The sequence below is a fragment of the Cordyceps javanica genome, chromosome 3 (genome assembly GCF_051103115.1).
Source record: "Cordyceps javanica chromosome 3, complete sequence".
Taxonomy (NCBI): Eukaryota; Fungi; Ascomycota; class Sordariomycetes; order Hypocreales; family Cordycipitaceae; genus Cordyceps; species Cordyceps javanica.
Genome location: NC_139297.1, coordinates 752,145 through 773,961, shown reverse-complemented (window position 1 = coordinate 773,961; position 21,817 = coordinate 752,145). Strand labels below are relative to the sequence as shown.

At 55.2% G+C, this 21,817-nt stretch overlaps 6 protein-coding genes across 6 annotated transcripts; 3 read left to right on the top strand and 3 right to left on the bottom strand.

The window, feature by feature from the left end:
- Positions 1–271: 271 nt before the first annotated feature.
- On the top strand, positions 272–1,795 carry V2A60_004456 (uncharacterized protein; the record flags this gene model as incomplete). The annotated part of the gene is made up of 1 exon (XM_083255775.1): positions 272–1,795. The coding sequence occupies one exon, from the start codon at positions 272–274 to the stop codon at positions 1,793–1,795; it is 1,524 nt and encodes a 507-aa protein (XP_083111901.1).
- Positions 1,796–2,169: 374 nt separating this feature from the next.
- V2A60_004455 (uncharacterized protein) lies at positions 2,170–4,095 on the bottom strand (the record flags this gene model as incomplete). The annotated part of the gene is made up of 1 exon (XM_083255774.1): positions 2,170–4,095. The coding sequence occupies one exon, from the start codon at positions 4,093–4,095 to the stop codon at positions 2,170–2,172; it is 1,926 nt and encodes a 641-aa protein (XP_083111900.1).
- A 1,996-nt stretch (positions 4,096–6,091) lies between these two features.
- V2A60_004454 (serine palmitoyltransferase small subunit family protein) lies at positions 6,092–6,546 on the top strand (the record flags this gene model as incomplete). The annotated part of the gene is made up of 2 exons (XM_083255773.1): positions 6,092–6,197; positions 6,314–6,546. The coding sequence occupies 2 exons, from the start codon at positions 6,092–6,094 to the stop codon at positions 6,544–6,546; spliced, it is 339 nt and encodes a 112-aa protein (XP_083111899.1).
- Positions 6,547–6,966: 420 nt separating this feature from the next.
- Positions 6,967–9,545, bottom strand: V2A60_004453 (Elongator subunit ELP2; the record flags this gene model as incomplete). The annotated part of the gene is made up of 2 exons (XM_083255772.1): positions 6,967–9,363; positions 9,414–9,545. 2 exons carry the CDS (start codon positions 9,543–9,545, stop codon positions 6,967–6,969), a joined length of 2,529 nt encoding a protein of 842 aa, XP_083111898.1.
- A 291-nt stretch (positions 9,546–9,836) lies between these two features.
- V2A60_004452 (ubiquitin-related modifier URM1) lies at positions 9,837–10,470 on the top strand (the record flags this gene model as incomplete). The annotated part of the gene is made up of 3 exons (XM_083255771.1): positions 9,837–9,880; positions 10,009–10,173; positions 10,353–10,470. 3 exons carry the CDS (start codon positions 9,837–9,839, stop codon positions 10,468–10,470), a joined length of 327 nt encoding a protein of 108 aa, XP_083111897.1.
- A 3,761-nt stretch (positions 10,471–14,231) lies between these two features.
- Positions 14,232–15,725, bottom strand: V2A60_004451 (C2H2-type zinc finger protein; the record flags this gene model as incomplete). Its single annotated transcript, XM_083255770.1, has 1 exon — positions 14,232–15,725. The coding sequence occupies one exon, from the start codon at positions 15,723–15,725 to the stop codon at positions 14,232–14,234; it is 1,494 nt and encodes a 497-aa protein (XP_083111896.1).
- Between the last annotated feature and the right edge of the window lie 6,092 nt (positions 15,726–21,817).

Below are 21,817 nucleotides of genomic sequence, written 5' to 3'. Positions count from 1 at the left end.
TCTTCTCAAACTAAGAAGTATCACAGAGAGAATCAAAGAAATGGAGGCAACAGCAGCCCTATCAGTCGTGGGCTTTACGTTCAAGGCTTTTGAGTGTTGCGTCCAGGCATTCGAGTTTTTATACGCCGCTCAGCACATAGGTAACGATGGTGACCTCTTGCATACGCTCCTGGAATTTGAGAAATTTCGACTGCTATACTGGGCCGAAAGAGTGGGAGTGGAATCCAACTCTTTCCAGCCCAGGTTGAATTTGAATTGGTTAATGGCCAAGATGCTCCTCGAGCAGCTCAACGCCTTCCTGACCACCAGCGACCAGCTCAAGGATCGCTACTCCCTCGACGTAACAGTCGACGAAGTTGAAGCGAAGAATGGCAAGATAAATGCTGCTTCGATGACGCCAGAGACCAGCATCGGTAGGATGATCAGCAAGCTCAGGCCCACCATTTACACAACCGCCGGCCGCATCATCAATGCAAGCAACGGCACATTCAAGCGGCTGCGCTGGGCTACCCGCGATAAGGACAAGCTGAAGCGATATGTGAGCGAGATCCGGGGCGTCATCGACAATCTCGATCTCCTGCTCGACCAAGCCGAAAGAGAGGAGACCAAGGCCGAGTACAACCTTTTGATAAGGGGTGTCCTCTCAATGACTTCGACAGCCGCCGATGTGGCCCAAATCATCGACCTTGTTGACGACAGGCCATCACTCAGCAGCGAACAACAGGCAATCAAATCGGCGGCATACTTCAAGCAAGTACGGCTTCTGCTCGGCGCGGACAGGCAGGAAGGCGAGACGCGGCCGCCGTCCACCAGGGAGGTACACCCTCAGCTACCCAAGCTCCGGAAGCTGAAGCGCACGCTGAAACCGTGTCGGGAGTCGCAGCAGCTTCGATGGATGGGCTTGGAGTTTGCCAGCTACCACGGCTGCCAAGTTCTCATCCAGTGGAAGACGGCCGGAGCGCCAGACTGGAACAAGTATGAGGAGCAGATAAAGTCCCTGGCCGTGTTGCTCATGTCTATCCACGATCCATCCTTCCGTTCTCTGGAATGTTTCGGCTACTATCCTGCGGAGAGCAAGGACGCACACGGCATAGTCTACCGCGTACCGGACCCGTCCGTGAGCTACGAGCTCAAGACCCTCAGGACGCTGTTCAAGGCATGCTCGTTCGTGCCGCTCGCCCGCCGCCTCGAGATCGCGCTGGCCTTGGCCGAGACCATGCTGCAGCTGCACACCGCAGGCTGGATGCACAAGAACCTGCGCTCCGACAACGTCGTCTTCCTCGCGGCGCACGGCTCCGACGCCCAGACGTTCGTCATGTCGAGGCCCTACGTTGTCGGCTACGAGTACGCGCGGCCGGACACGTGGGACGCGGCGCAAAAGTACACGTCGTACCTCGAGTTCGACCTGGAGGAGGAGCTCTACCGCCACCCGCAGACCTGCGGGGCCGACCGCCAGACGTACCAGAAGCGCTTCGACATGTACGCGCTCGCGGCCGTGCTCGTGGAGCTGGTGGCCTGGAAGCCGCTGCTGGACATACAGTCCACCTTCACCAAGCCGGGCCTGGCTGACGAGATTGCCCGGGCCGGCGAAGACGGCAACGCTACCTCGCTTCCCTCGCTGCACGACTTGTTTGAATCCAAAAAATGCCTGGCCTTCCTGGAGCATCAAGCTGGATCCGAGGTGGTGGGCATGATTCGGAGCTGCTCGACAATGAAAAGCGCTGATGACGGAGGGGACGCCTCACTCGAAACTCAGGCCAGCATGGTTGAGAAGCTCTCTTGGTGCAGAATCTGAAAACGGTTCGCAGAGGTATAAGTGTGGAAGCCTTTTGTATACAATCTTAATTAGTGAGCCTAGGCTACAGGATCCATTGATACAGATTTTGTAGGATCTTTTTATGATTTATGAACTAGGGCAACCCAAAGCTACCTAGATGCCCATTTTGTAAGAGCCGACACGAAACGGGTCATGAATGGCTCGACTTACATGCGGATTCAGTTCTCAGCCACGTAAAAAGTAAAAAAGGAATACGTAGGGCCGATTGAGATATTGAAATGGTTGGCTGTTTGCGATCATCCTACAGTGAGGTCTGTGGCAGTTGCCAACACACCGAACATCATTCATATGAGCCATGAGATAGGAAAGGCGCTAATTATCAGCCTCATATTCTATTTGAACAGGAGGTAGCTGTGCTGTATCAATCTAGGTCTTCTCTGTCTTGACTGAACAGCTCTTTTGATGCGCCGTCGACGAGCATCGTCTCTGCGACCCTTCCGCAGCCGCCGGCCCATTGCCTTCGAACCGTTCTTTCCCAGGCTTTGAGCACGGACTTGTGCGTGGGATGCACTGGGGGCATCAAAAACTTGCCTACAGACTTGACACCTCGACCCCCCGACGCTGATCTCGACAAGCGGAACACTATCCCACCCATGGGAGTAGACTTCACCCACAGAAACTGTGACGCCAGCCTTGTGCCATGTAATGTCTGGACCGCCTCGCTGCTTCTGCGTATCCACGGTAGGCTTCTCTCCAATCAAGAGCGAATGCCGCCTGTCACCACCGCATGCATTGCAGTCAAAGGCCACAAGTTCTCCATCCGGACGGCGCCCGTTTGTGACCACCACTGTCAGGAACGGTGCCGAGGCAGCACACCGGACCTGGACAAGATATCCAAAGCCAAAATTGAGCGTATCCATGACGGACTGTGATTGGAGCTGCATAAAATCAGCCCATATGCGAACGTACCTTTCCGATTGGAATAAAAGACAGAATCTGGTCTCGGCGTTCTTTTTCACGAAGCGCACCGCGCGGTCGTAGTTACTGACAAGGGCCTGCGCAATCATGAGCAGCTGCTTGTTCGTGTAGCGCCCTGCGCCAAATGCGACGGCAATATCGATAGCAGAGAACCAATTTCCATTCGCAAAGAGAATGAGAGTCAGATCCCGATGCACCCAGCCGTTGCTCCCTCGATGCACCGGGCCAAGTGGACGGAGAATCTTGCAAGATCCGATCGGTCTTGCGGTGAGTGAGACGGTGCCGTCAGAAACAGCGACTGGCCCGTACGGCGTGACTGTATCCAGCCCGGACGCAGACGACAGCTCGTGGCGCTTCGAGCACATGACTTGTTCGCATGTTTGAGCGGCCGCACCATCACCGGCTGCGGCCATGGCGGGTGGCACCATGAGCCATCGCAAATGGCCCGCCGTCAGCGCCGCCTCGGTCCACCTCTTCCACGCGCTCTCCCTCGACTCCTCGAGGCGCACGCTGATCTCGACGGTGGAGACGGCCATGGAGCCGTACACCTCGTCGACGGGGAGGAACGCCTCACGGTTCCCGAGCAGCTCCATGACCCGCGTCCGGTCGATGGCGCCGGTGCGCCGGGCCGCCATACCCGAAAAGTGCGAAAAGAGCAGCTCGTACCGGCCCGTGGCCGGATCCCCACGGCGCGCGCACTCGGAAATGGCCAGCTCCTCGCACAGTCGGGGCACGGCGGCGAAGAGCTCGTCGCTGACGGATACGGGCCGGAGGTCGGCGCCGATCCACACGAGGTTCGCGGCCAGCAGGTACTCCTGCAGCGTCCAGACGCGGGTGCCCCACGCCGCGTGGGTGAAGCGCGCGAGGACGTCCATGGCGCGCACGAGGAGGGCGCGGCCCGGACCGCGCGCCCAGTAGCGCCGGACGGCGTCGTCGGCCCAGGTCTCGTCGCGCCAGACGGCGAGCGCCCCGCCGAGCCGCGCGGTGCCGTGGTCGATTTGCGCCTGCGTCAGGTCGAGCGTGCTGGTGAGGATGACGAGGACGGCGGCGGCGTCGCCGTAGATGTGGCCCATGAGCGGGATCTGCTCGCACATGTCTTGGTCCGAGTCTTGGATGATGCAGAACAGGTCGACCCAGCAGTGCCGCACCTGGGGCAGGCCTCGCTGGAGGATCGTCTCCCGGATGGCGTCGCTGCCGAAGGAGGGCGCGAGAGGCAGCTGCCTCGGGAAGATGCGGTCCGACCAGGCATGGGACACGGCCAGGTAAGGCGGCGCGTGCCCGATTGCGAAGACCTCGACTGCCCAGGTGGCTGTATTGAGAAGCCTGAATGTCTTGGCCATGTCGCAAAGAAATCGATACTTTATCGGTCGTTAAGTGAGCCCAAGGATGAGACCAAAGTTCTCAAAGTGCGAAGCTACCGATGAGCTGTAGTTGCTGACAGGGTTCGTCGTATGAGTCCGCAATTGTGGCAGCCAGTTAGAAGCGAAAGTGACCTGGAATGGCTGAATCGTAGCTGAACGCATTTTTTTTAAATACATGCGATTGGAGCGCTGTTCTAGGCAGGGGAGGAAAAGTCGGAAAAGCGTAAGGCTCGGAATCGAACAACTCAAAATGAAGTTGCCTCACAATCTAGATGTCGGCTCGAAGCAAGTTTTCATTAATTAGTGCAAGAGAATGTCCAGCCTGAGGGACCGACCAGGTGTTGAGACTGGATATCCGTGTAAGTGGTATGCGTATGATGGGTGTTGCGCGCCACTGCCACGTACCGTAGGCTTTTAAGCCGACCATCTTCATTTCATCTTGATTAATTTGAGATTTCTGAAAAAGAATCCTCCCCTAAACAATACATGCCATAATGATAATGGCGGTAATAATAGAGTAACCCAGCCAAACAGCCACGCTAGTATAACAACGTCGCGACCTTTGGTGACGATATAACGTCGACCACCCACTTGCGGGCCACCCCACATCACCTTTAACGGCGACATTTGCGGATGGAAACCCGCCTACCAACCATTGGGCCATTTTCCTAGAACTTGCGGATCAGCATTCGGTCAGACTTGACATGGCCCTTGGTTATGGCTCTGATGGGCTGCGAGGCAAGATTGACGTGACTTCTAAGCAGTACCGGATGACCATGAAAGCCATTCATTGGCTATCTTTCGATGTCGCTCCTGGAGTTACGGTTCGCACCATCACAGACCTTATCAGCAGCCACAAGAGGCAGAAGCACACATTCATCGAGGAAATGGAGGGGTGCAGATTCTGGATCTATACCGTCATATACGACTTGGGAGGCGGCTGGAATTGTCGCCGCGGACAGTGCAGTGCTAGGATCCGGCAGTATCCGAGATGATCGATCGCATCAACGACACAGAGTGGCGAAGCTGCAAGGCCAGACGAAGAGACGCATACCAGCCTAGCCTAGGCCAAGCATCTTCCATTGTCTGCCCCTGAATTCGTTCCATGACGAGAAATTCGACGTCTGGATACGATATTAGACGTATCATCTTTGGTGTTCGTATACCGAGAGATTGCACAACTTCAATCGTTTTCATCGTATCGGCGAGGCAATCTGGCCTGTAGGCTTTGGCGAGGAATCGGTCTGATAACAGTACAATTCCATCATGGTTTTTAAATCGCGGGCTCTGCGCGATCAGTGTTTTGATTTCGGCATCCGAACCATGCAGGACTATATCGTCTGGTGACATGATGATGATTGCGTTCAATGAAATTGCTTCGCGTGGTTTGCCCCTAAGCCAGGCGTGGGTACTTTCCTCCTCCGCGTTGCTGCTCACGTCACTGTCCTGTGCGGCTGCGGCTCAGCTGCGGTCGCCTTCCGCAATGGCGTTGTCGAGCTCTACAAGGCAATACGGCGATTGATGATGGTGATGTATTTATCATATTTATTATGAGGTTTCTTCGTGATGCCCTCTATTCTTGGTAGGCTGGCCTGGAAGTGGGTGTTGGCCCGCAAGTGGGCGGCCGACGTTATTAGTGGGGAGACCCTTTTTTTAATTTTCGACAACCTCGTCCCGTCGACTCCGTAGTGACACCATTGGCAATCGTTTTGCTAATCACTACATGCGAAAACACTACAAGACCAGCGACGCTCTGGAACATCGCTCGAGAAGACACTGCAATTGAATCCTGCATCCTGCATAATTCAGACGGTTCAGCAACGCCCTCCCGACCGCCGACGAACTACCCCCCCCTCCCCCTTATCGACAACCGCCACTAGAGCGGATTGCAACGCATCGCGATCGAAGCAGTCAAGCTCGCGAAAAGCAAGCACCAGCCGGCACGTTCCCGACAAAACACTCTAATACCGCAAGAATGTCTTCGTTTGCCCAGTTTACCAAATGGCTGCGCAAGAAGCAGATCCAGATCGAGGTCACCTTTGCCGTGTACATGTTTACGCCCTGGGAGAAGTTTGCTTTTTGTATGTTTTATTGCACCCGTTTGCAAGCCCTCCCTCCTTTCTCCGGGACGCCCATGAATCCCCAGGGCCTTTTTTCCCTCCTCAATATGTCCACCTGCTAACAAGCGTCCGGCAAGACTCCATCGTCTTCCTCCTCTTCAGCCTGACCTTCATCGCCGCCGTGCTCTACCTCCCCCACCACGTCACCGTCCTTGCCGGCCGCGTCTGGTATTACATCAATGGCGAGAGCATCGACGTCGCTGCATCGGCGCGCGGTGCCGTCCGCGAGGTCCTGACATCGGGTGTGCTCGACGCCACCATCCCCATCGTCACCGCCGCCGAAACCCCGCTCGTCAAGGCCGAGTTGTAAGAGAGACCGAGGGCAGCACAGGACCGAGCTGTGCACCAGAACGTACAATAGATATAAAAGCGGGACGGGGCCGGAAATCAACCACGCAGTTTGGGCTGTTTTGACGAGAGAACAAAACAGAAATGAGTGCATGTGCATATGCATGTGCATGCGCATGGGGAATGGGCTACGAGAACAGTATTTGCAGGGCAAGTCGGCATCCGGATACGGACACGGACGTGATTGAGCAATCTCACATCGGTATGGCGTTGTTACATGGTTTGTAGGCAAACCGGCATTGGTGCACATTATGCATAACTATACATATTCTCAGCGAATGAGACCTTAATGATAATACTACGTATACTAGACTTTTTACAAGCCCTCGTGTACCATGTGAAATCTTGTCTATAATATGCATTCATTAGCGTACATGATTTTCTACGCGCTTTGCAAAAAGTCTTCCTGAAATGCATAAAGCCGCAGCGAGGAGTCCTCACCCGCGACTGCCAGCTCAGTAACCGCGTTGCCGCCCTTTGGCGACGGGCGCCAAGCGAGCTGCAGCACCGTCTTGGGAAGATGCATGTCAGCCGGCAGCGGCAGCTCCTTGGCCTCGGCGCCGTCCGCCGACACCAGGTACGTGCCGACGCGCCCGTCTTCGGTGCCAAACGCCAGCACGTGCCGGCCTTGCTCCCCGACCGTCCGCGGCAAAAAGTCGACGGCCGTGACCGGCACGCCTGTCGACAGGGCGGCCGCTTGCGAAAACTCGAGCCTGCCCTCGACGACGCCGGGCTGCCCGCGCCACAAGCGGATCTGCTTGTCGCGACCGGCGGTGGCAAAGAGCAGCGGCCCCCGCGCGGGGTCAGCTGGCGGCGCCGCCCACGCGCAGTCGAGTATCATGCGCGTGTGGCCCTTGGGATTGGACTGCAGCAGCTCGTACGGCGCCCCGCCGTCGCCTTGGCTGCCGCCGCCGCCGCCGCCGCCGCCCTCGGCCGTGCGCTGAAATACGGCCCATTGCCGGTCGCGGCCGACGCTGAGGAGGTATGCGTCGTCGAGAGAGAAGCGCAGCCGAGTGGCAGTCAGCGTGTGCGCGGCCAGCGGCGGACGCACCTCGGTCCAGCGCTCCGTCTCGAAGAGGCGGATGACAGCGTGGTTTAGAGAGCTGGCCCGGCAGGCGCTGGCGATGAGCCGGCCGTCGTGACTGGCTGCGAGGCACGAAAGCTCGTACCCGTGGCCGTACAGCTTCTCGCTCTCCGGCCACAGAGTCGCGCGCGAGAGTATCTCCTCAAACGGTGGGCGGTCAATGTCGAGTTGCGACTTCTTCACGACGGATGCCGGATCCATGGCCTCGCGGTCGCGGTCGTCGACGGGCTGGATCTCGGCGTCGTCGTCGACGGCATCGATAGCCTTGTTGGAGAGACCTAGGACTGGCATGTTGGCCGCATCGGGCATGGCTGCCGCTGCCGAGCCGCTGCCGATGGCGCCGAGCCGGTGCAGCATCGCGGCCACGGCTCGCGGCTCGCTAAAGACACGCATTAGCTTCTCGTCGGCGCCCGAAACGAACTGCGTCGGGCTGATGGAGTCAATGCAATTGAGGTCGTAGCCATGGATCTGCGGCCGCGACATCTCGTGCCATGTGTTGGCTCCTGAGGAGGTCCATTTGGTGTGTAGCCTCGTCGTCTGATCCAGGCTGGTCGAGAGCAGATACTCTCCGTCCTTCGACCAAGCGATACCTGAAACGGCCTTGGTGTGCCCGGAGATGGCAATGCAGGGGCGCCATACATCTTCCGAGGCTTCATACTCCCAGCGGCGCCAGCTTCCAGTGCGACCGAGACACGCGACAGAGTTGCCGTCGGGCGACCACAGACCTGTCCAGAAGCCGCCTGTGCTCCCTGTTGCTGTTGTCGCGCCCTTTTCGCGACTGATTTCGCCAAGCCGTACCATGCTCACCCAGATTCCCGATGTCGGGTCTGCTTCCCAGATTGCGAGTGAGTTATCTGCAGATGTGGACAGCAGCTGGAGCTTGCCGTCTGTGTGAGTATGCCACCTGGCGCTGTAGATCCAGTCTTCATGACCCAGGAGCAGCGCCTCAAAGGTGACGGAGAAATCCTTGCCAGCAGCTTTGATCCAGTGCGCCTTGTTTGAAGGCGATTTCCCGGGCACATAGGCACCGCCCGACGCGTCGGCGCCGTCTGCGGCCGCTGCGGGTAGCTCCTGGCCCTGGTGAAATCTCCATATACGGACGTATTTATCTTGGCTGGCTGACGCGAGCAGCAAGTCGCTACCTGGCTTGCTGCTCTCACGGGCAAAGCTTAGTGACCGAACCCAACCTTCGTGGCCACGCAGGGTGGCCTGTACCTGGAACTGAAGAGCGTCGGCATTCGTCTCCGCAGTCAGAATCTGAATAACGTCCTTGGTGCCGGCCGCGGACAGAGCGAGCACATCGCCATCATCGCCGAGCCAGCTCAGGGACAAGGAGAGGGGAAAGAACTTGGGCGTTGTCTTGATAGACTGAAGTAGCTCAAGCTTATCCGACGCAAAGCTCCAGATATGAATAGTGGCGTCGGCAGCACCGCTTGCAATGAGCCATCTCGCTGGCTTACCCACCAGACGGATGGCTGCAACGCAGTTGATAGCTCCGGTATGGTCGTGTGACGTGTGAAGCAATTTAAATTTCGTTTGAGCCCGAGCAGACTTCCAAACAATGAGAGATTTGTCGTTTGCGCCACTGATGAGGTAGCTCGCCTCATCGTCATTTTGTTCTGAGAGAAATGTCACAGCCTTTACAGTATCTGTATGGCCTTTCAAAAGGCTAGAGATGCCCCGTTGCGCATTGTCCTATACTTGAAAATCAGCCTTCACCCTTCCATCTGTTAATGATATCGTACCTTGGGCGCCCAAATGGCGATATTGGTGTCTGCGCCAAAAGCCAGCAAGTCACCTCCACTCCAATCGGCAACTGCGGTTTGCCTGTTGGCGCCAGCAGACAAATAATCTATAGAGACGCTTTGGCTGCCCATATCATCCAAAATTGCCAGGCTTGGTCAGAGGTGTGAGTCTGAAAATTGTGTCCATCTCGTACTCTGATTGGCTGTAGCTGGCCAAGCCCCAGATTCAGTTAGTTGGGTTATCAGAGCTTAGTCATCATTCGAGTGGCACTAGCGTTTCCTGCCCGTCTGTCAGGCTGGACGAACAGGACGATCCCCGAAATTATTCAGACATCAGGTGAAGACATCATCTTCTTTTGATCACGACGAGCACATTTCCTTTCACTACGGCTCCGCGATTTTGCGCCTGCGACATTTCTTATCATGGCTGCCTCTACGGAGCAATTGTCCTTGGCGGTTGAGTTCTCGTAAGTTTTCCCCCAGCTCAAACGGAGCAATCAATCTTGTGTGTGGTGCTACGTCGAGCACTGTCGAACCGAAAATTCATATCTTTGAAGCGGCACAGGAATGAACACGCTGACTGACTTGAAAATAGCGGCGGGCTAGAGATGCTATTCTCAGACCAAAGACTCCATTCACTAGCTCTGCGAGCTCAGAGCGAAGATGGACAGCCCACCACCATCGCTGCGCTGATAGACCATCTTTGCGAAAATGTAATGAATGACACCAGAAAAGAGCTTTTCGTCCTGGACGGCCACTTGTATGTCTCTTAGAACGCCACATGCATTACCGGATGCCACGGAGGGGACGCGGCCATGTACCCCATATCGCGGCGCCGTGCTCATCATGGAGCTACAGTAGCCTTGTTCCCTCCGCTACTCACTACGCCCAATTCCCTTTTCTTTAGTTTGCAAGCTAACCTGTCTCTTGTCGATCCAGACGACCAGGCATATTGGTCCTCATCAACGATGCAGATTGGGAGCTGGAGGGCGAGGAGGCGTATGAGCTAAAGAGTGGTGACAACATTCTGTTTGTCTCGACGCTCCACGGTGGATAAATGTGCTCGAGGGTTACCCGCATCAGCGGGAATCCTACCCCAAAGCTACATTGGACGGCTCATAACTTGGGACGTTGTCTCGTATCGACAAAGGAAAGACGTACGAGTGGCTGAGGTCCTCGCCATGTCTCAGATCCCTCCACAGAAAGTTGCTGAGCATCCAGTGCGCCAACTCAGCTGTACAGGGCACAGCACGCTTTACCCAAGAAGACAAAAATCGGGCAAAGGAGAGAAAACGCCACGGGCCTCGGCATCTGTTCCTCGTTTGCTTTCGCGGGCTACTCCTCGGAGCTCCCCAATACTGGCCTACTACCAAGTAGAGCCAGCCAAGGAGCTCTGGAAAATTCTCTTGGTTTCATCCGCTGGAATGCAAAATCACACGCCACGTGCAGCTGAACAAGAATAGACAAAGCACATTAGTTCCTTCCTCGACCCAGCCCGTCCTTGCCAACCCCGTGTTGTCGTTTTACGTTCCGCCAAGGCTCATTGGGCGTGCACCTAGCATGATGGTCGTCGGCCTCGCCATCGGGATTCTCTCGATTTCACCGAGACGTCTCAAAAGTTGGTGGGCTACGATTGTCGAGAATAGTGGAGACCTTAGTAAGATACAGAGGCTGTTTCAACACCGGGATCGGCTTCTTAGAACCTCTTGAGGTGGCATAATTCACAATTTGTCCAGCATAAAGTTGTCACCTAGGTCTGTTTCGGGTTGACGATGACCACCTGTAGCGGGTGTTACTCCATGCTGCGCCATTCGATGCTCTATATTAAGGTTCTGTTTCCAATTCGTCCTAGTCTCCAATTGCGGCCCGAGATCGGGCTCCTCTTCCGCAACGCTGGTCATACCCTCCAACGGAAGCGGGACGATTGAGGTGGTTGGCGACGGCAAATCAAGACGACAGCGCCGGCAAACTTGGTACTTGGGTGACACAGATGCCGCTGTTGCAGGTCACATTGAAAGTACTCGTCGTTGAAGCTTCGACATGACTGAGCGGCAGTGACGGCAGGGCGAGTAGCTGCAGACTTGGTGTGGGATCGGGCATTGGGATGTAGAAGGGCGGCCATAGACGATGGCGGCGCCAAACACTCGAGTCCACAGTCTTCCCGCCGCAGAATCAAGTTGGCCTTCCCAGGCAGACCTCATTGTCGCAGTATACAATGCAGGCTGTGCTCACTAGCTGTGCCGATTAATTGCTGTGGGAAGAAACACGCCCAGAACAATGTCTCTACTCGGTGCCAGAGGGTCAGACAATGGCCTGACTACCACAATCCACCAGCATCCTGCGTCGTGTGCGCAAGACTAAAATGGAGCATCTCCAGTGCTGTCTCGCGAGCTTTTACGCCGAGGACAAATATATCCTTGAAGATGGTGATATTACGGTCCAGACTTCAGAGCTGTGCTTAACTTGCGCCTCTTTGCCTACTACGAGGCAACGTGGCGCTGGGGCTGAACAATGGACGCTCGTGTCTGCGTGTTGGTGGTGCTTCCCTTTCTGAGTCCTTTTGTTGGCCATTCAACACCACCAAATGGCTGAGGTGCGCGCCGCCCCGTTGTCCAGCGGCGCGCAAGCGTCGTTCTTTCTGAAGACGGACCGTATCACCAGAGTCACGAAGAGCTCACTGCTGCACACGCCCTGCTGCCAGCCATGCCATGCAGCGACACGCATGCAGTATGATCTGGCAAGCAGATTTTTTTGGGAAAGGGGGTCCTCATCTACCCACCAGGGTCCCTACTTACAGCACACATTTTCTTTCCATGAGGCGTTTCCAGCAAGACTGTTACTTCCGACTCCCCTCTTTTTGTGTTCTTGTCGGCCGTGTTCCAGTTCTGCCCACGCCCCTCCCCTTCCCTGTTGGTGACTGGACAAGTGGCAGGAGAACCGGATCGAGCGAGCCTCGCAACCTCTTTTGGGTAGCAAATCGACGCAAGGGAGGCCAGAAAAGGCGACGCTGCAGTGGGTGGTGGCGGCCGTCTTGTCTCTTGGCCCAATCAATCAACCCCGCCTCGTTGCTTTTTCCTCCCTTCCAGTCAAACGCGGAACGACTTTGGCGAGAGAGGCGTGCAAATCTACCCTTTGTTTCTTTTTTGCCACTAGTGCGGTTCCTTTTTTTAGTGCTGGATTTCAGATAGAGTCGTCGCAGGAGCTTGCTACGTCTCTCTATCTGTCATTTTTTTTGTTCTTGTTATGTAGGGGTCAGGGGGGGGGGGCGCGTGAGGTGGGCGGGCTGTTGTATATTGCAGAAGGGGTGGTGGTGTGTGCTTCCCATCATATACACACACACACGTGTGTATCAGTAGGTGTGGTGGGTGTGAGAAAGCTTTCGGTCAACTCATTGGGGAGCCAGGTGGTGTGCCAACCTCGCCGTTACTGCTGGAGCAAACACACTGCCCAACTTTGAAAATTTTATGCAACAACATGCACTGCTTCAAAATGCTCCCACTGAGCTGGTGTTATCTCGGGTCTGCTGTGCGCCCCCTTCCCTCCCCTCACCCCCGTCCTGGCTGCGACACAGGGAGCGGGTGGCGCGAGGCAACAGCCCGAGCGAGAGAGCCAGGCCTCGCCATGTTTTTTTTTCCTTTTGCTATTTACGTGTATCAAGGCTGCACGGCATATGCGAGATAAATTGATAACTGACTAAAAAGAAAAAAAATTATACAAGGTACAAGGCCAACAGATTTTATACGCTCAGCCCCGTTATGGCCCTCTTCACAAGTTCTAGAACAACGCTTGATTAGATATTCACAATCCACTTTCTTGTATTTTCTGATGAGTACAGGACACTATGCGCCATTAAGTATTGTCAAGAGTAGAATTGGATTGTAATTTCCCTCTCGTACTGCTTCCTCGGGAGTGAGTGAGTGAGTGAGTGTATATATGTGTCATGTGCGTGGGCTGCAGCCTCCTTGCAAGTGCTGTATAACCTCTCCGAGCAAAAAAGAATAAAAGAAAAACCGCTCAAGTTGCCCTGATATTTGAATGAAAGAAACAAGGGCACTTCTCCTCGCAATGAATGAACCCTCTTTTAGCCTTTGATATGTATAGAAAAATTGAAAAGAGGGAGGAGGGGGTGAACGAAAGCAACGAAAAGAACAAAAAGGGTACCATGTGGTAAGATGTTAGCTATGCCCAACGCTGCATATAAGTGTATAAAAAAAAGGACCCCTGATAGAGTCACCAACGAAAGCAGTATGAATGAGAGAATCGAGGAGTGCAGTACAAAATATGGTAGTTCAAACAGCCAAACCAGACAAACACAGAGACAACAGCAAAATATTATAAACCCGAAAAACACACAGAGAGGCAATGAGCAAAAGCAATAGTCGAAAAAAAATGGCAAAATGACAAAAAACCTCCAACTTTTTTCTTTCCTCCTGCCAAATGACATGAAAAGTATTTGCTGTTCCAAAAATCAACCCCTCCTCCTTTTCCCCCCTTCAAAGAATAATGAAAGTCTTTCTCAACACATACACACACGAAAAAAAAAAGACAGAAATCAGGCGCCAAACAATAAACTTCCTAGACTCTGGACGGGGAGGTTCTGACTGTTGACAGAGTTTTTCCCAATTGGTGTTTGTGGGTGTGATTTTCCCCGGCCAGGTCAGCCATGCGCAGTCATAAGTATATTTCGTCACGTCGTTGTTGCGTCGGGCTTTCCAAATCACTTCCTCTCGCGTCTCTCTCACCACACACAAGTCCGACTTTTTTTGGGGGCCGCTTTTCTCTTTGCATTCTTTCGTTGTAATCATAAACAGTCGTCATTTAGTACAGGCGGTCGGTGAAGCTCATGTGGTGGTGGCCGTGGTCGTCCGCGTAGAGAACGTCAGGCTGTTCAAACATGGCGTACTCTGGGTTGTGGTGTGTCCGAGGGACGCTGGCCATGCCGGGCGCCGTGCTCTGGCTGGTCAGGTCGTAGGAGGACAGGCTGTGATGTCGGTGAATCTGCGGCAGAGGCTGCTGGGGAACGGGACCGGAGAGGCTCTGCGATCGGGGCTGGCCCTTGGGCTTGCGGGCCGCGACGGTGCGCGCCTTGCCGCGGCCCTTGACACCCTTGTTGCTGTTCTTGTAGTGCTCGTTGAAGTACTCAAAGAGCTCCAAGTGCTCATCGGGGATGTCGCCCTCGGCAGCAAGCTTGACAAACATGGTTGTAAGTCTCTTGATGCTCTCCTTGTGGAAGTTGTTCTGGTGAGTCTTCATGTTGCCAAGCTGTGAAAAAGTCTTGTTGCAGTCATCGAGCTTGCAGACATATGGCTTCATGCCTTTGTGAGTTTCCTCGTGCGAGCGAACATTGCCTCGCTGAGCAAAGGTCTTTCCGCAGATGCGGCAGGAAAAGGGCTTCTCGCCAGTGTGACGACGCATGTGCGTCTTGAGGTTACCTCTCTGGGAGAAGGTGAGCCCGCAGTTCTCTTTGGTGCAGACGTAGGGCTTGGCTCCTGTGTGAGTACGGCGGTGGATGTCCAGATGCGTCTTCTGAACGAAGCTTTTGTTGCAGCTGGGGCCATCGCACACCCACTTCTTCTTGGGTTTGGTCTCAGCAGCAGCAGCAGTACCAGTGGTAGCAGCAGGAGCGGTGGTGCCGGACGGGGTGGAAGGCTCAGTGTGATCAGCACGGGGCGTGTGAGCAGGTGTAGGACCCTGGGAGGCCTCAAGGGTAGCCTCAGACTTCTTTCTCTGGATAGCCTTCATCAGCTCGTCGACGTCAGTGTCGAAATTTACTCTGTCTTTAGGGTTGAGGGTTTCGTTGTATGTGATCGTTTTGGCGTTAGCAGTAGGGTGCGAAGAAACGGAACAACGACTTGTAGAGCCGCGTGACTCGCTGCGAGCAGAGGGAGAAGGAGCCTGCACTTCGTGGAGAGACTTGGCATCACGCTGGAAAATCATGCGACCCTGTTCGGCCTGGGGCAGTTGGCGCTCGTGATAGTCACTCCGGAAGGGCGAGCCAACGGGAGACGTCGGTGAAGGGCTGTGATAAGGCACATATTGGAAAGTAGTAGGAGCCTGGTACTGCGGGGTTGTGAAGCTTGGAGGTGCCGGTTGCGAGTTGTAACTTGGCGGTCCGACGACGTATTGAGGAGCCATATGGCGTTGCGGTTGCTGCGGCATCTGTGGAGGAGGAGGAGGAGGAGGCGGATGAGGAGGGCCGCGAGAGTCGTAGGGCAGGAAGCCTTGGCCATCCATCATGTTGAAGTCGTTGGGCATATTCTGCGGCCAGCGGCCCCAGTTGGGGTGCGCGGCGGGCTGAGCAGTGAGTGCCATTGTATGAGATGTGTTGATCCTGCTCATAGGAGCAAGACGAGCGACGTTGATATACAGGTGAGGCCGAGGGGCAAGCAAGTCAGACGCAAGCAGGGCGCAGATGAGTAGCTGAGGATTTGAAATATGCAAAGTGCGAATGTATGCAAGATGTGTTTTGCTAAAGAGGCTGAAATGATAGAACAAGGATGAGGCAGTAAAGGAGGGCGGAGGGATTGAGGAAGATATATATGTTCGAGATGCTTTGCAGAGCTGGGGCTCTTGAGGTGGTGGTGGATGAGGGGGGTTAAGTATCCGGCGAGGCTGCCGAGCCAGCATCCAGGTGTAGAGTTAAGACAGAGAGAGGTCCAGAGTGGTGTAAGTTTTAGGACAAGGGAGTGGACCGGGATACTGGGTCGGAGATCTTGGCTCAGTAGGCCTGCATTAGACCACAGGCAAGCAGTGGCTTTTCGCCCACCGGGGTCAGGTCCCATCGGCGCTGGCCAGGCTTGCCATGTACCCATCCAGAATGGCCGTCTTTGTTGAGGTCTGAGGCGAGAGGGTTGAGGGCGTGTGATATGTGAGGCTGGTGGGAGGGTGGGAGAAGGGTGGGAGGAGTGCGGGTTGAGGAGGGTGGGACTGGAACAGACGGTACTGGCCGGTGCAGGAATAGTAGGAGACCAGAGGGCACGGACGGCGTATTGCTTCAGAGGTTCAGAGAGACCAGGGGGGTGGGTAAGAAGGTGGGACGAGTTGCGATCGAGGTCGCCGGCCGAGCCAGGCTGGCTGGACAAGGTGGGCGAGGCGCTAATAGTAGTAGCTGATTTACTGGGCACGTCTCTCTGGTGTGCACACAAAGAAGGCACGGAATACTCGGAGACGGATCAAGAGAGCGGTAGCCACCAATTAGGTCACTGACTGCTAATTGCTGGGGGAGGGGGGGAAGGGACGTGGGCGTGCGTGGAGAGGGCAGAGAATCCAAGAGAAGGTATACTATTAGGATCTTGCGGGAACAAGGCCGTCAGGTCGGCCGCTAATCAGTATGGGAGAGCAAGGCACCGGCAATCATATCCAGAGTGCGGAGCCCATTGTACTTGACCTGTCATTCCGTGACCGAGTGTAGTAAGTTGAAGAGAAGCGAGCTGGAGAATCCGGCGCACAGTACATGGTACAGATTTCTCCCTACCTAAAGAGCAGCGTCACCACTTGGGAGACGGGCGGCGGCCTCGACGGAGCAAGACAGAGTGATGGCGGACCAAGACACTTGGCTGGACAATCCGTCCCGTTTTGGTGGCAGAAGCCAAGCGCGGCGCTACCTGATGGAGAGAGAGAGAGAGAGAGGCAGCCACCAGAAGCGGGCTTTTTCCGGCGCGTTCTGGACGGCTGCAACTCGAAAGGGTCCAAGGGAGAAGGGAGGAGGCTCGCTCCGCGTCTTGTGCGGAGGCGAGGCGGATTAGGAGCAAGGTCAGACTTGACTGGCCGGGAGAATAAGTTTCCGCCGGCGAATGATCTGAGCAAGAGAGGAGCCGAACAGAGACCGTTGGAAAGCCTCACGGCTATACCTCGCAGCCACGAAATAAGTGGTTTGGGCGGGCCGCGGGGGCTTGCTTCGGGACGAGTCTCTCAATCATAATCTCTTGGGGGAGGGGGAAGCCGTCATGCGGCAGGACAAGAGATACGAGGTGGAAATGACTTTGATGCAAAAACCGAAAAGCGACGGCAATGAGCTGACAGACGAGACTAATGCGTGTTTCTTTGTAGATGAATCTGTACATGGGGGGGGGGGGGGGGGACCAGCTGGGCATGGTAGATTGGCGACGCCTGAATGGAGAGACCGAGGCACGACGAAGCCAGAGGGGTGCCACTGACCACCCACCGGGTAAGTAAGAATGATGAAGAACATGAGAAGCAGTAGAAGTCGATGGCGAATGCACTGGGTACACATATTACAGAGAATAGTAAAGTCAGGACAAGGGAGCGGTCGATTGAGGAGAGGAAGGGGGGGGGGGGGGGGGGGGGTCAAGAGAGGGTGTTGTCGGTTTTGGCAAGAAGGTTGGCCGGCAGAAATCAGAGAAGAGGGGTGTGCAGAGTTTGGCGTGTGGTTAAAGCAGCAAGGAGTGGTGTTAGTAAGACAGGGATCTATGCGGGGCCGAATTATTTTTGGCAGGGGAAAGGGGACGTGTGTGTGGTGGGACCGACAATTCGGGCCAGATGACAAGCTTTACTTACTGATGATGAAAAAAAAAATGATGTGTATCAAAAAAATCAAACTACACAGACGATCAGGTAATGAAGAGGACAAGAGGAGAAAAAGGAAAAAAAAGAGATAGAGAGAGAAAGAGAGAGAAAGAAAGAAAGAAAGAGAGAAAGAGAGAGTAGTACTCTGTAGTCACCCCAGCACCTACCTAGGTACCCAGGGGGTTCTGTACTCGCTGCGGCGCTGGGCCTGGTTGCCTATTTGGGAGGCGGTAGGGCAACGACCGTGTGTGCTGGTACGAGTACACGACAGTAAATACCACAGGGGTCATGGTGACGCGACCTGGGACGTGGATATGAATGAACGGCTGCGGGGGATGAGTCCGGAAAGGATCAATGATATTATTATCAATGTTATTGATTGTCATCAGGGTCATGATAATAAAGCGAGCTTTGCGAGGCACGCACCAGGCAAGTAGGTAGTCAGTGATTGGTAAGTGCAGGGTACAGCTGAACCGCCCACAGTGGCGGTGGGCTGCCTGGGTTGCCCTCCTCGGCACCTACCTCACCTACCTTGCAATGCCTCTGGCTGGGTTGTTAATTACAGCACCTTCTAGGCGGCTTCGGGCGCCCTGGACACTCCTGGAGCCAGGTACTTGTTACTACATCCATACTTACATTGCAGTCCTGAACTACGGATACTTGCCATCACCATCTGTATTCGCCCATCGCACCACCGATCCCAGGTGCGGCATCTGAGCAATTTGGCCAGCTAACCACCCTGCCACCCTGCTGCCCGCCTGCATGCAGCGCTGTACTGGCTGTGCTGGCTGACCTCACAGGGCCGCCCGTCCCTGGCCGAGTACAGCCTATTACTGTACTCCAAGTACCCCAGCCACGCGGCCCAGGCCTACTTAGGTACGGTACTTGCTACTTAAAAGCAGCTACTAGTAGCTTAGGGTTAAGGTACCTCCCCTCACCACATGTTGCTTAATGATTGCCAAGTACTCCGTACTCTGTGCAGAATGCTCGTTCCTTCGTTCCCGTCCTTCCCCTCCGCATTAGCCTCACTTTCCCGTCCTCATCCCATCCTGTCCAGCCGCCATCCAGCCGTCCAGCCATCCAACCAGCAATCCATCCTTCCCACCCTATCTCAAGCTTGCACTGCACCGCATCGTCTGTGCCCATCTGCCCAGGAGCCGGCTCGAGCGTCCCGCTGGCATCGGTGCATCTCATCGTCGCAACATGTCTATGCAAACCTTGTTCTAGTTTTTTTTTTCCCGTCCTCTTCGGTCCAGCCTCAGCTGCTCGCCCTCTTTTTTTTTATCTTGACTCTCGCAAGCCTCGCCCGCAAACAGGAATAAAAGCCACACTGTCTTGCCCGTCTACCAAAGTATCACGTATTCCGAACCAATTGCCACCGCCCGCTGGCTTTATCCGCTCGGGGGGGATGCCACAGCTGAATCTGGGGACTCTAATGCAACCCGTCCTGCCCCCCCTTCTCGCTGCCCCTCCAGGTCGGAATTCTTTGACAAAAATGTGACAGATTCTGGAGCTGCTGCAGGGCCAGCGTCCGAGCCCATGAATCAGGTCCGCAGCCCCGTCCGATCTCTCACTTGGCAGGCTCCCCCTCCACCTAGACACTCCTCTCTTGCTGACAGTAATCAACATTATCATTATCATTATTATCGACATGATCACTTATTAGCTATCAGACTACCACCGGGTTTACCGTCCCTCCCGCTCCGCAACGCCAGCCTAATGCACCTCGATGCTGGACTGTACCATGCATCCGTCGAGACCGGAACTAGGCCTGCGGCCCTAAAATCAGCTTGCGAGGGGAAGAGGAAAGAAAACAAAAACAGGCATCATTGCCTGATCGAATGCTGCCCTGGAGTGTTTCTGCTCCCAAGAAGTTGCTCTCAAATCCTACTATGGCGGTTGCTGTCGCTGGCTACACCAAACCCCGCCACGCCCCCGGTCGAGTTGAACCTCCTCCCTGATGAGCCCTCCACTGACAGGGGAAAGAAATCAACCACTTCGTTGTGGACGCTGCGCCGTTGCTGCTAGCACCGGCGAGTTTCCGCCGTTATCCAGGTGGCGCTGTGCCGTTTTGCTACCCGCGCGCCCAGTACCAAGTTAGAACAACGCGATACAGTCCCGCATGTTTGCCAGCTCATAGCCCCGGATGCCGCATACGTACGCATGCATTCTGTTCTGTGCTAGCACCACGATCAAGGCTAGCACCATTATACGGCAGCGCAGAGTTACTACCCTCTGCTGCCTCTCTACATCACGCTGAGTACTTGCCAACGCTGTACCAGTATTCCCAAATTGTGCCCTCCCGCCCCCCCACTGCTCCGCTCTCGGATTTCCCAAGATTTTGCCTGTCCAGGCTCGGCTCCGCCATCATAAGCAGCTCAGCGTCCCGGCGACTGACACGTTCCGTGACGACGGTTTGCGTTCTCAGTGCTGTATATGGGGCGATCAAGATTGCCCTTCTGCGGCAAACCCCCATGAAAATGCGTCGTGTGTGATGGCCAATCGCCTGTCAGAGCATCCAAACACTCGGGACGGGATCGGCGCACCAACTGATCACCCCGTTTTATGCGGCATGTGCGTGTATGTACACTATTGTGCTGGCTAGCTGTACTTGAGTAAGTAGAGCTTGTCGCCGAGTTGGGCTTAGGCTTCTTCTCTCACACACTCAGCCACCAGCTCCGGGGAGAGAGTTTTGGCTGCTGTTTAAAGTGGCGCTTATGCAGCCATGTTCGCCCCTCGTACCAGTAGCAGTAGACGCGCCATCGAAGACGGCAAATCCTGACGGCCCCTCACAATACCAAGTCTCTGGATACTGGGCCAGCAATCAGCGCGATGGCCCGGGTGGCTTGCACCGATTGATGGTCACCACCACTCATCTTATGCTGCCCTCTCAGAGCCCTTGGTCACCCGCCCGCCCCAGGCGGTCACTGGCCCGAATCAGCGTCACACTTTCTCTACTTACAGCTGAACCTCTCTGTCGGCTTTGTGTGCTCTTGGTGCCTGCTACTTATAAACTCCCTGCTTCGACCGTAAGTGGGTTTCAAAAGGACACCATGTTAAAACCGCACCAAAGAGTCCTGCCAGACTTGGCGTGTGCATAACATGCATCCTGTGTGCAGCTGCACCAACCTTGTTCAAGTGTCGCACAGCGCAGAATGAAGGATGCTTGGATCTCGCTGCAATTAAGTTTGTACAAGCAGTTGGTGCCATCACCGTGGGGCGTTGCTGGCAAGGTCTTGGGCTAGTTAGTCTGCCACCAGCAACGGCAGCAGCAACAACAACAACATCTTCTACGCAGTCTCGTGCAGCGCCAAGGGCACTGGCGACCGCCACTTCCCGTTTGACGAGGCAATCGATGTCAACGATCCCAGCTCCTCGCCAGGATCTTGCTCTTCGTGTCATGGCTATTTCTGAGCCACACGCCATTTGTAGATCATAAGCCACACAGGCTACGACTAAGACTAGAACGCACAGGCTCACTAAAAAAGAGCGCCTGCAGGTGTCTGATGGTGCGCCAGGCAGGGAGAGGAGATGTGATAAATACGCCTGTACGAAGAAAAGTTGCAACGACAACATCCAGGTGCAGGGTTAAGACATGTATGACGGCATCAATCGTTCGATCAATCACCAAATCCGGTTTCTCGTCTGCATCTATACCGTTGCATGCCTCAAAGTCTAAAAGACGGATCGCCTCGAGCAGCGGCCCCTCATACGGGCTATCCCGCTGACCTCCGGAGAGTGCAGGCAGGTCCACGGGCAGACGGCCGGCGGGCTTGCAACATGGCCCATTACACTGGTTCACAAGAAATCATCCGCACGAAATCTGGCCGACGCGGATATGACTCAGCAATTCATTCACACACTGACCTATCCCCATC